Source organism: Oikopleura dioica, chromosome 2 (assembly GCF_907165135.1).
Source record: "Oikopleura dioica chromosome 2, OKI2018_I68_1.0, whole genome shotgun sequence".
Classification (NCBI taxonomy): Eukaryota; Metazoa; Chordata; class Appendicularia; order Copelata; family Oikopleuridae; genus Oikopleura; species Oikopleura dioica.
Genome location: NC_137292.1, coordinates 13,194,884 through 13,210,104, shown reverse-complemented (window position 1 = coordinate 13,210,104; position 15,221 = coordinate 13,194,884). Strand labels below are relative to the sequence as shown.

At 39.6% G+C, this 15,221-nt stretch overlaps 2 protein-coding genes and 1 long non-coding RNA gene across 3 annotated transcripts; 2 read left to right on the top strand and 1 right to left on the bottom strand.

Annotated features, from left to right (window-relative positions):
* The first annotated feature begins 6,325 nt into the window (after nucleotides 1-6,325).
* LOC145700072 (zinc metalloproteinase nas-36-like) lies at nucleotides 6,326-15,128 on the top strand. The gene is made up of 5 exons (XM_081777332.1): nucleotides 6,326-6,658; nucleotides 6,873-7,199; nucleotides 7,380-7,498; nucleotides 14,620-14,636; nucleotides 14,930-15,128. The coding sequence occupies exons 1-5, from the start codon at nucleotides 6,348-6,350 to the stop codon at nucleotides 14,948-14,950; spliced, it is 795 nt and encodes a 264-aa protein (XP_081633458.1). The 5' UTR covers nucleotides 6,326-6,347; the 3' UTR covers nucleotides 14,951-15,128.
* On the top strand, nucleotides 7,756-10,545 carry LOC145700075 (uncharacterized). The gene is made up of 3 exons (XR_014134145.1): nucleotides 7,756-9,514; nucleotides 9,779-10,046; nucleotides 10,493-10,545. It is a non-coding gene; the product is annotated as an uncharacterized LOC145700075 (long non-coding RNA).
* On the bottom strand, nucleotides 9,139-10,527 carry LOC145700073 (uncharacterized). The gene is made up of 4 exons (XM_081777333.1): nucleotides 10,094-10,527; nucleotides 9,770-10,052; nucleotides 9,609-9,725; nucleotides 9,139-9,567 (listed from the first exon to the last, which is right to left on the bottom strand). The coding sequence occupies exons 1-4, from the start codon at nucleotides 10,214-10,216 to the stop codon at nucleotides 9,332-9,334; spliced, it is 759 nt and encodes a 252-aa protein (XP_081633459.1). The 5' UTR covers nucleotides 10,217-10,527; the 3' UTR covers nucleotides 9,139-9,331.
* Nucleotides 15,129-15,221: the final 93 nt, after the last annotated feature.

The following is a 15,221-nucleotide window of genomic DNA, read 5'->3' as shown; positions in this document are numbered from 1 at the left end:
ATTCGAAAGGATTGAAGCAAAACGGAAACGATTTTTTTTCGTTCAAAAAGTGAAACGTGTGGGGAATCCCTTAACCGCTATTTATCGGAAATGGCCGGCCACGTTTGGAATGCCTAACCATTGACCAGGGCGGTCGGTTCATAGAGATCTTCAATTTTTGAATTGTCTTCTTTTCAAATAAGCCGCTGGTATTTTATCCGAAAAATTCTTTGTTTTGTTGGTATTTTAGAATTTATCCCAACAAGCTACTACTGTTGATTTCTCAAAAAAAGGGCTGACATCTATTTCATCCCTTCTTTGTGGATCGACCATCCGTTGTGGCGGTTTTGATAATGAGTTCTATTTTGAATTGATCGCGCGGGGGAAGTTTTTCTTGCGAAAAAGACGGCTCACGTGTTTCAAAGCGAAAATTTCCAGTACTTGTTTCAATGCCACGTTTTTTGGCCAAGTTTATTTTCCAGTGGAAGCACTAACTGTTTCTTCGATTCGAAAATCCGGGGAGAGGTGGCTTTCAAAGCCAAGAAGAAGGGTTATTTGGACAAAAACAAACTATTAGATTACTATTGCAAGAATCTTCAAAGAAAACTTTGTCGAAAAAAACCTTCAATAAGTTCAAAATTAATTTGCGTCCGTTAGAGGCTTTCGATCAGCTGGCGCGATATACGCCGCGGATCCAATTTACCTGTCCCCTAATAACCATTATCTACCCGTGAGGTGCCAAAAAGTAGCGTAACGCGTGGCCACAAAAGAGCCAAGTCGTTGTGGAAAAAATGCTCTGACAAAAATATTTTTGAAATCAATTTTTTTTTCTCGTGAAATGGAATCAGGAAATTCTCAGGCCAGGATAAACTTTAAATCCAATTTGGATTCTTTTGGAAACGAGCTGTTTTGGAAGTATACAAAAAATGAGAAGCGATATAAACTTACGATGACAAATAGTTGTTTGGCCAAAAAACACAAGTAAACTGAAGACGCCCTTAGAAAGCGCCTTTTAATTACGATCTAAACGGTTTGCACCTACAGTAGGGTCTGTCATTTTTCTTTCACGCCCATCTGAATACGGTATTCTGAATACCGCCCCTTCAACTTCACTTCCCACTTAATGTAGAAATTCTACTACAACTCACTCTCTGTACTTGATCTAAGCTAACCGAACCTGCGAAGAAAGAAACAAAAAGAGATAAAGTTGTTTTCAAAAATTGATTTTATTCAGGAAGTTTGATCTCCATGTCCGATTATCGGTTCTTTATCGGTTCTACATCGGCTTTCCGATGGCCATTGTTGTCACCTAGAAGGGACAATCCCTTTCGCTTGAAGTAGCCCGTTACTCCAATTATTGGCTCTTCTTCGTTGAGGTTGAAGCGTCGCTCGGAGTCACCTCGCCGGTATCTCAATTTTTCTGAATTCTCAGTCGCTTTTTTGCGTTGAAATTAAAATCTTACCTTGAAAAACCTCTTTGACGGACTCTTGAAGTCGGAGGACTGATGATTATACGATCTTGCCCCTGACAACAACAGATTTTCTAGAGAAAAAGCTCCTTTGCATGCAAAATTTTCAAAATTGCAAAATTTTTCTCAATTTTCTAGAGAAAAATTCTAGCTTCAGTTAGCTAAGCTACTGTTGTTGCATGAGAATTTTCAAACACGTGGGCAAGTGAAGGATTAAATTTGTAAATTTTATTGAGGTTTTTGATTGACCACCAAAAAGTCATGTCAAAAATTTGAAGGTGCGCGCTCTACATGGCACTTTTTCTCCCTTGATCGGGTATTTCTCCGGAGAGTCGGGGAGCTGAGAAACGCAAAAGGTGTTGGTTGCGAGTTTCTAAGGACCAAACGCGTATTTGAGAATTTCTTCACTGCATTTACCATTCCATCGACATATTCAAGCTAAGACAAGCTAGAATAGCGAGTCGACAATTATCCTATTCTAAGTTTAAACGAAGAACTAAAAAATATGGAACTTCGTTTTTGAAATTCTCGGATTTGAAAAATACTCCCGATGCTTTATCTTTATCTTTTTCGATTACGATAAGTTAAATTGTGAATATGACACGAGAAACAAGAGACAACAACTTTGGTACTTTTTGATTAGATAAGGAACTTCCGGAACCAAGCACAAAATTAGACCCTTTCTTTGATAAATCGATAGAAAAAAATCAGACTAAGGGACTACAAATTGTAGTCTACAATGAACTTGGTATCAGAAAACATACAGTATGATAGCATTTCATCAGTAATTAAAAAAAACGCTAGCTTCAGGAAAATATTCGGGTAAAGTTCGAAGTTACTGACTATTAGCTTATTATTGACATTGAATTTTGACCGTTAACTCCTGCCCGATTGACGATTCGCGGCGAAGGAGTAGCGGATTTCGCTGCTCCATGGCGCTGGGTTCGTAAGTTTGCGATAGGTGGCGACGGTGAGGCGGCGCGCGCTTGCGTTTTCACGATCGAGGAGTGGGCGCTGGAGTTTTTGGTCGATTGAAGTCCTATCTTCTGATACATGGTACTCTTGTAATAGACAGAGCCACTTGTAAATAACACAACAGTCGATTTTTTTTATTTGATTTTTTGAAATCAACGAAGAGAAAGAGATTAACGAAAAGAAGAAGCTTTTCAACAACAACAAAAAAGAGAAATAACACAACATAATGCGGATCTTTTCCGCGCTGGTGGCTACTTGCGTGGCCAGAAAAAGAGATCAGCACTGGAAGACGCAAGCAGGAGCTTGTGACGATTTCGGAAGCGAACTCGTTAAAGCTGGTTTACATGATCAAGGAACCGTTTTTCAAATATTTGAGGGGGAATGTTTAGAACACATATGCAAGGGAACGAGATAATTGATTGAGTCGTGGATAAACTTTATGTATTTTTTTCAATATCGAACAAGAATAAGGTCTTTTTCATATTTCTGATCAACCATTTCTCGAAGAAAAGATATGGTGTCATTCTTTGATTACTCTACTGCTAAAATTTGCAGATTGGGCAAGTCGGAGTTCGAGAGATCGAGAATTCTAAGTCTGAGATTAAATTTTAGAAAATTTGTGCCAGGCGTCTAGTTCGAATTATTTCATATTTATTTTGGTTTAAAACGATTGCGCGTTGAAGCTATAAATAGAGCTACTTCTCAATAGAATGCTTGGGATCGATGTTTTCTGTTTTTATCGTGTTCTATTCAAACAAACCATATACAGAATTCAACAACTATTTGTTGCTTCAATTTGTTCTAGCAACATTTGTTGTGAGATTAATCTGTAAAATCGACCTCAATTAGCCTTTCTTTGTAGTTTTATCATCGAAAAACATGCGAAACTAGGTTTATTAAATAAAAGTTTCGCATATTTTCGAGGTCTCAGAGTCTCAGACGCAAATCATCAATATCCCCATTGCCCGAGTACTCAAACGTGGATGAATCAATCACATTTTAAACTGACTGATTGGCAAAAGCGGAAGGACATCTGAAAGTTAACGTCAACCCGTTCGTAACTCTCGACATTTTTTGCTTCTCAAGCATTTAGCAACATCTTTAAAAACAGTAAAAAAGTACTTTTGATGTGCGACAATGTAGAAAACCCAGGAACCTGCCGACTACAATGTATAAATAAACACAAACCAAGGATAAAGACGTCCAGATGTGTCTGTAAGGAAAGTGGTGCCAAAAGAAAATAAGCCCTTTGATTAATATTCAAGCCTTTTTTAATGCTTTTTGAGGATATTTCTTTACGCCTTTGCAAGATTGCAAGATTGCACTTTTTGGACAAGTGGATTTGTAATAAGGAGTTGTCATGAAAAACAAGCGCCCTTCATCCTTTCCACGGCGTCTCCTCCTTTTCGTAAATTTCCCTCTAGAATTTTGTCAAAACTTCTAATCGAAATTCGTCTCTAAAGCATCCGAAATTTTTGGCTTAAGATAACTTCATCTTTTTGAAGATTTTATATTATAAAGGGAGCATTTTTGGACAAAATTATAATAAAATTCAGCCTCTTTATTTGAGTCTTGTTTCAGGTAAAAAGAAAAATTACGCTTTGAAATAAAATTGTTGAGTGTCATTGTTGCGCAGTCCGTGTCGATTGAAATCAGTTGCGTGTTTTTGCAACAAACTCACATTATGCTCTAGCGTGACTAGCTCGCTTTTTGTAAAAGCACAACTCCACCAGATCGAAATGAGATAATCCAAAATCGCAACCAGTCGAAGATAAAGCACATCCTTCTTTTGTTCTCTTCGCTCAACTAAAAGAAAACTTCAGACACTAGAATTTTCATCCATTTTGTAGCATAAAATCTGGTCAAATTCTTGTCAGAAAACGACAAAGACCCGTTTTTTCTCAGCAAAAATTTTTTTTCAAGAAATAATTTAGTGACACCCTTATTTTGATGCAATAAGGGCGTAAATGTAAAATTTTGAAGAGAAAAAATATGTTAGGTCTACCCCTTAATTTGGCCAAGCAAAAATAGGATGTTCAGCCAATGATATGGATTTTTTCGACAATATTTTTGAGGCATTTTTTCTAGCATTTTTTAATTAAAAAAAAGTGTCAATCAGCCCCTAACAAACAAAATGTCGCGAAAGGAACTTTTGGCACCGCTTGTCTCAGAATGGCCCGAATCGCAATGGAAAACAAATCAACAAAGGCTGCACGTGGACGCGCCTAACAAAGCTCACTTCTGATTTCTGCCAAGGAGAGGGTAACAACTTTCTTCATCCAGCCCCAGAGCTGCTAATTAGCTGGGTGCATAATTAGAACGGATAAATTGAACGGAAGACTTTTTTTCACCAACCGCTGAAACAACCGCGTAATGACCAAAGAGTTCGTGGACAAACAAAGGATTCCCCAAAATTATTTCCAAGGAAACACTGTGTCAGATATCGTTTTTATAAAATATCGGCTAAGATTGCGTAAAATCATGATCGCCAAAGAATTAAGAGGTTTTAACCTGTCTAAGCCCTTACAAAACGTGAACAGGTTTCGAGTTTATTCTTTGCGGAAGTGACTTTTGAATTACGAGAACGTGTTCAATTTTTGCCCCGCCGCTAGAAACTCTCTTTTTTAATTTTAAAAATCTGGCGTTTGTTTGTTTTCGCGAACGTACAACTTTCGTCCAGAATGTCGACTCCGCCCAGAAAAAAAAGAGGATGAAGCCTCTTTGCAAAAAGGAAGCGAATCGAAAACATTGACGCGCTCCAAGACTAAACTTACGGACTTAGCCACGTAATCAGAAAGTGCTGAGCTTTTCATGAATTTATTTTCCTGCATTTCAATGGCTTCGCCAAAACAGTCGATAGGGTCTTCTGAGAGTCAAATATTTATTAAGAGGGATAAAGGCGTTCTTGAGATGATAAGGAATATAAAATAATATAAATAAGCGATGTATTTGTTTATATATATACACTTTTTAAACTGAGGAGAAATCGTCTGCATCTACCCAAAATTAGGGATCTTTAGGCCTAGGGACCCTAGGCTAGGGTTAGGGTTAGCTTGAATCGGCAAAAATGTTACAATCAACTCAAATTTTGTGCCTTTTTTTTCTGTAATCTCATTGGCTCGCGGGCCGAATACGAATATTTGATTGGTTTAAAAGTTTTTCGCCTTTTTGTCGATTCGTGTCTTCTCCCAATCTTTCTTCTTCATTGATAGAATCTAAAATAAGTTAAAAATGCATCATTCTGAAAATTAAAGGTGAAACAAGATTATTCCTACACGACATTGCTGGTCGGTAGTTTATCGCCGTACGTAATAACTTCCGGGAGCTTCCACCACACCAATTGACTTTATTTTTCTTGTTTTAATAAATTCGATCATTCACCGTGGGAAATTCACTTCCGACAAGTTTCTTCTAAATTTCACGCCTCTCCACTGTTACGGTTTTTCGTCTTGTAAGACCTCGGCTTTCTCGAAAATCAGAGGAGGAATCCAAGCTAAGTTTATAAATTAAAAAGTCGGCAGTGGGCTCGGCAAAGCTGAGGAGGGGCTGATCTTTGGAAAAGCGTCAACAGAATTAGACGCAACGGGTTGGGAGCGCGCTGCCTAGAGAAACCATAATCGTATTTACTGTCACATCTTCTGGGTGACACCGAGCATCGATCCGATTTCCACGCGTTCCTTCGCATAGAACACTTACTTTCAAGTCCTTCTAAAAATGATCTTATAAGCCTCTTAGTAGTCGAAATATCTAAAATCTCTTTGATTCTTTGGCCTTATTTCTTTGATTTTCAACTAAAAATTGCTCTTGAAAATTGTCTGATGAGCGATTCCATCGGAATATAATCTATGTTAAATTCACTTGCATTATAATTTCTCGTAAACGGAAGCGATCGCGTGTAACTGTCCGCCATTAATCGCTTTCTAAATGAGGGAACTGTCGTGGAACTTGTGTAAACTTGTTGATACCCGATTTGCAGGAAGCGAATTGGAACGCGGTGGACGCGAAGACGATATGATTTTTGGCGAGTGGCAGGCGCAGAAGATGCGCGACAAGGGACAATCGACGATTGGACATAGAATTGACCCAACTCTCGACATCAACCCTCTTTACCGGCAGTATTTGGCGAGGAATGGAATGAACAGAAACGAAACAACGGACGCGATGGAACGAAGAAGAGAGCTCACCAGAGCTATTGGAGCTGTTGTCAAGTGGGATCAATACAGAGAACACAACAAGTAAGTTTCAAATACACGTGTTTCTTGTACAGTAGCTACTGCGCGATTTCTCCGTCCCGAGTAACAGGGCAGGTGGCAAATGAGCTCAGTGGCTTTGGTTTAGCCAGTCAGCCCATCCGTCACATTTTTTTGAAGACGGGGAATTCCATTTTGCCCAGATTGGATTCACCGCTCATCTTCCTTTTTCTCCCTGAATTAACCTTTTGTTTTTCAGGCACGTGATTCCGTTCTACTTCCAAGACAATTACCCAGCCGAGTTGCGAGAGGACATCAAGCGAGCTCTCTTTGATCTTGGATCGAATACCTGCATTGACTTCCGACTCGTCAACGCAAAGGACAGAAGTTACGACAGCAAGATCAAAATCACGAGTGGATCGGGCTGCTATTCCTACGTCGGCTTTCAGGGCGTGAGCGAACAGGAGATCTCCATTAGATCGCTGGGTTGCGTCTCGAGAGGAACCGTTCAGCACGAATTTATGCATGCGCTTGGATTTTATCACGAACAGGCTCGACCGGACGCCAAAAATACATCGAAGTCAAGGTAACAAGCTTAAAACGGAGATTTATTTCGATGAAAATGTGTGATAAGCGTCACTTTTCAATAAGAGTTTTTTCACATTATGAAACATCTACTGTATTTTTCGCAGAAAACTAGTTGATCTTAACTTAATTTTGTCAGATTCATCTTGATTTTCGATTGTTTAAAAATGCTGTTCTCTAGTACCAAAACATCGGAAACATGTGCGGCTCAACTGGACAAGAGAGTTGCAACGCGCAATTCGATCAGCTGCCCCTCCATGAGTGGGAATCATCTTCCGAAGGTGGCGACTACGATTTCCAGAGGGAGGCGATTTTCTGGCAGTTAGATTTTCTGGCAGTTAGACTTTCTGGCAAAGGCGATTTTCTGGCAATGCCAGAAAATCTAATATGCCAGAAAGTCTAACTGCCAGAAAATCGCCTCTTTGATTTCACATCTATAGTTAATGATCCTGGAAGATAAAAACGGAGAGAAGAAGAGCTCGGAATTCATCTTCTGATTCTTCTGAGAAATAGTCAGGCGCGCGTGGGCGGCGCGCTCCTCCCTTATTCGCCGCGCTGTGCTCGCCTGAATTTAGTTGATAAATCAACGGTTTTTTTCAAGCGGAAATGATGAAGATCAGAGAAGAATTAACTGCCAGAGGAATTAGAGAAGAATTAACTGCCTATAAAATTTTGCCCAATTCGCTTAAAACTTATGAACTGTGTTTCCGCTTTGTTTCGCCTCCAAACTTCAACCTTTCGTATTTAATGTATGATGCGTTTTCTTCTCTCTTTCGATGCACAAACCGTTGATAAGTTAAATGTTTCTATTTTTTTTCAATTTTTGACATTAAAGCTTTACGAGTTGCGAAACTAAAATACTGTCTATCATTTTTAAATTTTAATTCAGAATTTCAATTTCAGAAAGGACTCAGTGTTGAAAATTGACCATATAAAATAACAACGGGGAGAATATTGAACCCGTTATAATTGTGGGCCTCCAGAAGAATTTACCCGTTATAATTGTGCCCTTTCTTTAATTTAACATGATTTTGAACTCCTCGAAAGATATTGAAGAACTTCCTGCCAGTATTCTTCTCGCAGACAACAAAGAAAGCTTCCGAATTCTAGGAACTCGATGAATCAACAAAACGACGTGCTCGATTCCATCTTTAGGAGCTCCAACGAAGAAGAAAAATATATAGGAAAGGAGTTTCGAATTTTCTTTTGCAATCAATTTTTTCACTTATTGGTTTATTTTTCAGCGGCTTCAATTAACTGAGACGTTACAAATTTACCGGTGCAAATGCGTCAAATACAGTGCTGTGATTGGCTGAATTAGGGACACGTAGTCCTTTGAAAAATGAAAAATCGCCATAAATCCGAAATTTTTTGAGATCTCGAAAATCTGAGATGATACTGGCATAGAGCTTGAGATTCTCCGTCGATACGTATAAAGATGTCTTGGGCTACAATGTAACCCTTAGGCGCTAGAGCAACAGCAAGTTTGCCCCGGTAATTTTGTAACGGCTCTGACCTATGGAAATCGTCCGTAACGAATGTAACGAGTTTGATGAAAATGTAAGGAGCTTTTTTTATAGAACATCAGAAGTCTTCTTCGTCGGAAGTGGCGAGTACTTCTTTTAATTGGCGCATCAAATCGTCATCGTCTTTTTATTATTTATCAAGTTATTCTAATTAAATACAATTAAATAAGAAACCATTATATACGTGTAAACAATCCTGGGATATCTGCTTTTCTCATTTCTTCGCGTTTTCGCAATTTCGCATTTTCCGCCTTCATTTTTTCCAGCTCTTCCCGTAACTCTGCGATCAACTCTTCATTTTGTTCTTTTTTTCTTTGAATGGTTTGACGCCGTTTATTTGCTATATCAGCATAGTAGCCCTAAATATTCTGCTATTTTCTTAAAGAAACATACAAGCATTACCTTAGGATCATTTTCTCTTTTTTTTCGATTTCTTTCTTTAAGAATTTTCTTTTCTTTCGCAATTTGGGCTGCCAAACGCACTTCGGCTTCAGTTTTCTTCTTTTTCTTTTTTGGTGGGGAATCATGCTCGCAATAGGTTGATTTTTTCGCATTCCGCTTCACTTTTGCGCACAAACTACGCGTATTTTGCGAAGATTCGGGGCGCTCATCTAGAATAATTAACATTCTGCTTGATAAAACTAAACTTACGATCCGATTCAGAATCTGACAATGAAAGATCCCGCGTTTTGCGCTGTTTTGCGGATTTTGCGCTGCGAATATACTTCCGTGGCTGCTTGGGTTCAGATAGAACCAGCTTTTCGGGACTAGTTCTGTCATCAAAATTCCGGTAAGAATCAGATGTTGGACGAGAACGATTAGCTTGTCCGGCTTCGTCATTTTCTTAAATGAAAGTCATTTATTTTTTAAATATGGACAGTTACCTTGCTCCGATTCTGAAGACGAAGGACGATTTGGAAACTGTTTTCTGATCGTTTCATCTATCTCATCGGTTTTATCCAGAAGTCGTTCCCAATGTATTGGAGATGGCGATTTTTCAACTAGAAATATTAAATTTTTGATATTTACATTTTTGATATATTACAGTTTTCAGGCTCACGATCCTCATTGTCCGACGGTAAAGAGTCCACTGGAGGTGGGTCGAACTCATGGATAACAGCTGGCACATCGACTTCATCATTGCTCGTCTCCTCATCGACTCTTCTTTCCACTCTTTGAACTGGCTGAGCGATTGGCGCCGCAACTCTTCTCAAATCGAATTCTCCTCCTTGCTGAGCGAAAGGATCTGGGTCAACTTGCTCACCAGCTGTTTCTTGCTCATCGCGAACTGGGGACATCACAGGCATTGCTTCTTGAAACTGGTATGACTAAATAATTTTTATTTTTGTATAAAAAATAGTAACTATACGTCAGCTGTTGATTCTTTAATCAAATTTTGAAATACAGCAGTTTCTGGTTGCGTGGCGTTGTTGATAAAATGTCGGAGTTTCTGAGTAGATTTCAATGACTCGGCCTTTGATCTGGCCCTCATCAAGCCGAAGCCGACAGAAACAATTGCTTCTTCGATTGAGCCATTTTCTGCGCATTTTTTGTCAAATCTTGCTAGCTGCTCGTAGCGTACAACCGCAACTAAGGCGCACAATCTGTCATTTTTAGTACTTTGCTGGCTGTTGCTCTCAAGCTTAGCAATTTCCGTACTGAAGCTTTCACTTTTAAAGCCATTAGCAATGGAGATGACCGTAGATAGCTCTGTCGCATTGTTGATTCCTTGATCCACCAGGGATGAGTTCTAAACATTTAATTTTAGTTGGAATCGCATCTTCACGAATTCGATGTTTTTACAAGATTTCCCATCGAAAAAGGTAACTTACCATGATTTCAAGACTGTTATTAGTCAAGAATTTTGAACCATTCCTCGCTCCTATCGATAATGCAAGGGCCCATGAACTAGGAGGGAATTTAGCATCGTCATTCAAGTACGTCGTAGAAAGATATCTGTAGAACTCATTAATCTCGTCTTTGATTAGTGGTGTAGACAGTTCATCAAGTGTTCGACGCAAAAGCTGCATAAATGTGTCGTAGAATGTAGGTTCGGTCAAGTGAATGAATGGGATCGCATGGATGAGTGCTTGGAGTATCTTTCCATTTTTCTCCCAGAGTGCCAACAGTCCATGACTTTGTAAATATCTTCTAACACTCTGTAACCAATGAAAGTAGCACCCAACCATGCGTAGATTCTTCTCCGGCCATGTTTCGCGAATCGAATTTCTGAGCCCAGGTTCGAAATCGGACGAGACAGTTGTAAATTCAGAATCAGGACAAAGTTTCTTTTTGTAGATCAATTTACAGTTTTTCAGGAAAATCGGCTGCTCTGCTATTCAAAACTACCGAACGGCCGATTGTGGTCCTCATCAACGTTATTACACACGACAAATTCGCTGCCGAACCAAGTAAGTTCAAAATTTTCAATATTGATCATTTCCTTTAAAGCCTCAAAGACAATCTTGTAGCCTTCTTTAGACTGACCCTTGAGAATAATAAAGAATCTAGGATTAACACTATCATCTCGGTCTCTTGATCCAATAATGAGGAGTTGACGGTAGCCAAACTTCTTTTGCTGGCCTTTCGTAAAGAATTTACCGTCAACAAACCAGTGTTTTGAAGAGGTCAGCATGCGCAAATCGTGTTGAGTCGCAAAAGCTAGAGCTTCATCCCATATCGGGCTTCGTTGTTCCGGCGAAAGAAACTCATTCATTAGAATCCATTTTGTTTCACCATCGCCTTTTCGTGATTTATTAATGAATTATTACTTTTCAATGTTCGTTTCGTGAAACAAAAATGATGTCCTCGTTGTCTCCACCTTACCCCTCATCTTTCGAATCGTTTTTAATCAAGCTACATTTGGTTTAGGTTCCATCCGACTAAAGACAGTAAAGTACAATGCAAAACACGAGCACGAATATGTCAATAACTTCAAAGTCTTGCAAAACTCGTTCAAAAAATGGGCGTAGATAAGGTTTGTCTTCATCAAAATTATAACTCTACACAGAAACAAGAAATTAGACTACGTTGACGCGCCACAAAGTTATGAAGCAGATTCTGAAACCTTCGCAAGACACAATATTCTCTGCGAGAAGAAAGGACTCTGGACTCTGCCAGCTGATTATCCACAGGTAAAGCGTATCACTCAGAACTTTCTTTACAGTTATTCAGACAATTCTTGAGTGCTTCCAGCGAGGAAGAGAGACCGCCAGTGATAATGCTATCATTTGAGGCACTCCGACGCCAGATTTGACAGATTACACGACCCGTACTTATGGCGAGTTCGCTGCAACATCTCAATACCTGGCGAATTCACTGAAAAAGCACGGACTTATCAGTGGAGAAAGCAAAATTGCGATCTACTCGTCGAATTGCTACGAATACGACGCAGTAATCATTGGAGGATACTATCAAAATATATGCAATGTTTCGCTTTACGATACTTTTGGTGAACAAGCAGTCAAATACATTCTCGAGCACGTAAGTTTACAACTTCTTTACGAGATTATTTTTACTTTTTCTTCAGATTGAAGCTCCAATCTGCTTCGTTCAAAATCAAAAGAAACTTGACCTCATTCTCAAAATCAAGCCTGCTCATCTTCAAACAATCGTTGTGTTTCGAAAATTCAAGAAGGTCAAGTCCTCCAATTATAAAATCATAAGTTTCGACGATTTTATTGCAATCGGAAAAGACAGCTCGTTTGATAATGTTCCGCCGACTTCTTCAGGTAAAAATGATAAAAATAGGGGCGATCATTTAATTTCATTATTCAGACATTGCTACGATCAATTACACATCCGACACGACTGGCGATCCGAAAGGCGTCGTCTTGACTCACAAGAACATCTGCACCGTCTGCTGTGGCATTACAATCTTCTCGGTTAAAGAGCCTTGGAAAACAAGCGACGTCTGGTTCAGCTATTTGCCGATGGCTAATATTTTTTAAACTTGTTGACGTGCCCGACATGGATTATTATGCGCGCGAAGGAAAAGGAGAAATCTGCTTCCGTGGCGACAACGTCATGCAAAGTAATTTCCTTTCACCACTGTCAAGTGTCTCACACTTCGTTCAATGGTTTAAAAAGTTTTTCGACGCTAACTATCAGGTAAATCAAAAAGAACGCGAAATCCTTTTTCAATTCTGATTTCAAAGGGAGAACCTCTTGGTCCCGTTCATGCGAGAGCGAACGCTGGTGTGACTCCCGCTTCAAATTCGCTGCAGTTTCTACAACAGCAAAGAAAGCACCCGCTCGAGCTGGAGCTCCCGCTGCTCGGGTCCTCGAAGCCCCAAGAACTCCTGCATCGTAAGAGAAGCCGCTTGCGGCTTCGAATTTATGTTAGTTCAGGGAAAGACAAAGGAAAAAGAAGAACGCACGGCCTCTGCTTTTCTACCGTATCAAGGATGTCCCAAGCTCTAAAGGATAATTCAACTCAAGATTTAACTAAACTATATTCACTGTCATTTCTTTCGTGCATCTGTGCTCGGTCAAATAAATCACTTTCCTAGTACTGTCATCCAGTCTTCCAAGCGTCGAGGATCAGGAACTGTAGCGGCCTTTATTTTTCTTTCGTACTTTCTGGAATTCTGAGCAAGACGTCTCATCTCCTTTTTCGTGAAAAGATTGCCTCTTTCCATGCTCGAAAGTTGTGAATCTTTTTGAACTTCTCCACGAATTGTCTGTTGACTTTTTGGGCGAATTTGGTTCCTGTTGAGCATGGACACAGTCGTTGCGTACTGTAATCGCTTCTTTTCGAGTGCATCGTTCTTCAGACATTTATTCATGTGAATGTCTACTTTCGACTCTAGCTTTCCACATCGCCAATTGCTGAGCTCAAAAAAACGAGGAGATTCCATATCAACAACTTTTGCAAACATCCAAATCTTCGTTGAACAGCGGAATGAAGCGTCTTTCGAATATGATTGATTTTCACACTCGACTCGCATCTTGAAACGGAAGTCAGGATCGTCGTTTTTAGAATGCAGAATCGTTTTCTTCGCTTTTCTTGCTTTGAAAGCAAATGATCTGGAAGCAACTTTGACGAGGAAGGATGCATTGTTTTTTGAGTTTCGTTGAATCGTTACCAAGGCAGGGTTTTCGACAGTACCACCAATGTTTTCTTACACGTTTTATAAAAATTCATTGACAAAGGCCACTTTTGACCCATTTATTCAAGATTAATAGCTGTAGCAAACATAAATCAGCTTCTTCCGGGAATTTCTGTGTTAATCACCCGGTGTTTGCATCTGATTTCGAGTACTTGGTCACAGTGAGCACCCACTGAGATAATGGCGCACGCAAATGCTTTTTGAAACTGAACTTGTTATAAAACTATCCTGAAAATTCTTCCTCAGAAGGTGGTGGAATCGGTGTCAGTTTCAACATTTTTCTATCCGCATTCTCTTCATCATCCTCCATTTTCTCAGAAAAATCAAAATCTAACTTTTCAGCTGCCTGTTAACCCGTTTGTTACTCCGAAAATAGCAAGAACGAACTGTGGATGCTGCCCTCATTCTATTTTTAGCGCAGAAATTTCAATTCCAAATTCGTCGTCTTTTTTAGCGCCCTGAATAGTCGGCTTTTAGATCAAACGCTCCCGTCGAAAGGTGCAAACTCCTGCTGAAACTGCTCCGGAATGAAATTTGTGTGATAATCACCAGTTTTTCGAATTTATAAATGATTTTATTAAAAAGAGTTTTTTGCAGAGTTTCAAATAATATGCATACTAAAAAGGCGATTTTCTGGCAGTTAGACTTTCTGGCAGTTAGATTTTCTGGCAAAGGCGATTTTCTGGAAGTTAGATTTTCTGGCAGTGCCAGAAAATCGCCTTTGCCAGAAAGTCTAACTGCCAGAAAATCTAACTGCCAGAAAATCGCCTCTCTCCGATTTCCAATCTGTCATGCATTACGGTAAGCAGTGGAAGAATGAGACTTTTTTTGAGGACGTTGCTCGAAAAAAAAAAACAATTTCACTTAGAGAGGTTGGCCCTTTAACTTTCCGTGGCGAGTTTATGTACGCTTTTCTGACATGCTTTTGAATTTCAGGAAGGGCGAACGCACGCACGTTTTTTCATTATTTCGAAAGGACGGAAGCCGCGTATTTTATCCCAGATTATCTCTAAGCGATGAATTTTTGATACATAAACTTCCGTAACAAGGACATCCACGAAATCGGAAGACTAATATTAACGATTTTTTATAAGGTGGTTACGCTTTTTCGGTGAATGGAGAACCAACAGTTGTTCACCGAGAATCCGGAAAGCCCGTCGTCGTCCAGCGAAACCGATTTTCCCAAAACGATGCTCTCCAAATCTGCGAAATCTACAACTGCGGTGGAATGGGCTACGAGTGCATGGGCGGCAAGTGGCAATGCCGAAGCGGCGTTGGACACACTTACGTCAACAAGGTTAGTTCAAATCCAGCTTAGATCACTTCAAGTCCCATTCGAGAGAATATCATTATTATAATATTATTTCGTGATCGTTATCAAAGTCT

Bases quoted from the DNA above. Each gene is read 5' to 3' on its own strand.
- LOC145700072 (XM_081777332.1), top strand. From the start codon at position 6,348: ATGAGGGAACTGTCGTGGAACTTGTGTAAACTTGTTGATACCCGATTT. The intron at 6,659-6,872 runs GTAAGTTTCAAA...TTTGTTTTTCAG, and splicing joins CAATACAGAGAACACAACAA to GCACGTGATTCCGTTCTACT. The intron at 7,200-7,379 runs GTAACAAGCTTA...GCTGTTCTCTAG, and splicing joins AAAAATACATCGAAGTCAAG to TACCAAAACATCGGAAACAT.
- LOC145700073 (XM_081777333.1), bottom strand. From the start codon at position 10,216: ATGAGGGCCAGATCAAAGGCCGAGTCATTGAAATCTACTCAGAAACTC. The intron at 9,726-9,769 runs GTAATATATCAA...TAATATTTCTAG, and splicing joins GGATCGTGAGCCTGAAAACT to TTGAAAAATCGCCATCTCCA. The intron at 9,568-9,608 runs GTAACTGTCCAT...CTTTCATTTAAG, and splicing joins GTCTTCAGAATCGGAGCAAG to AAAATGACGAAGCCGGACAA.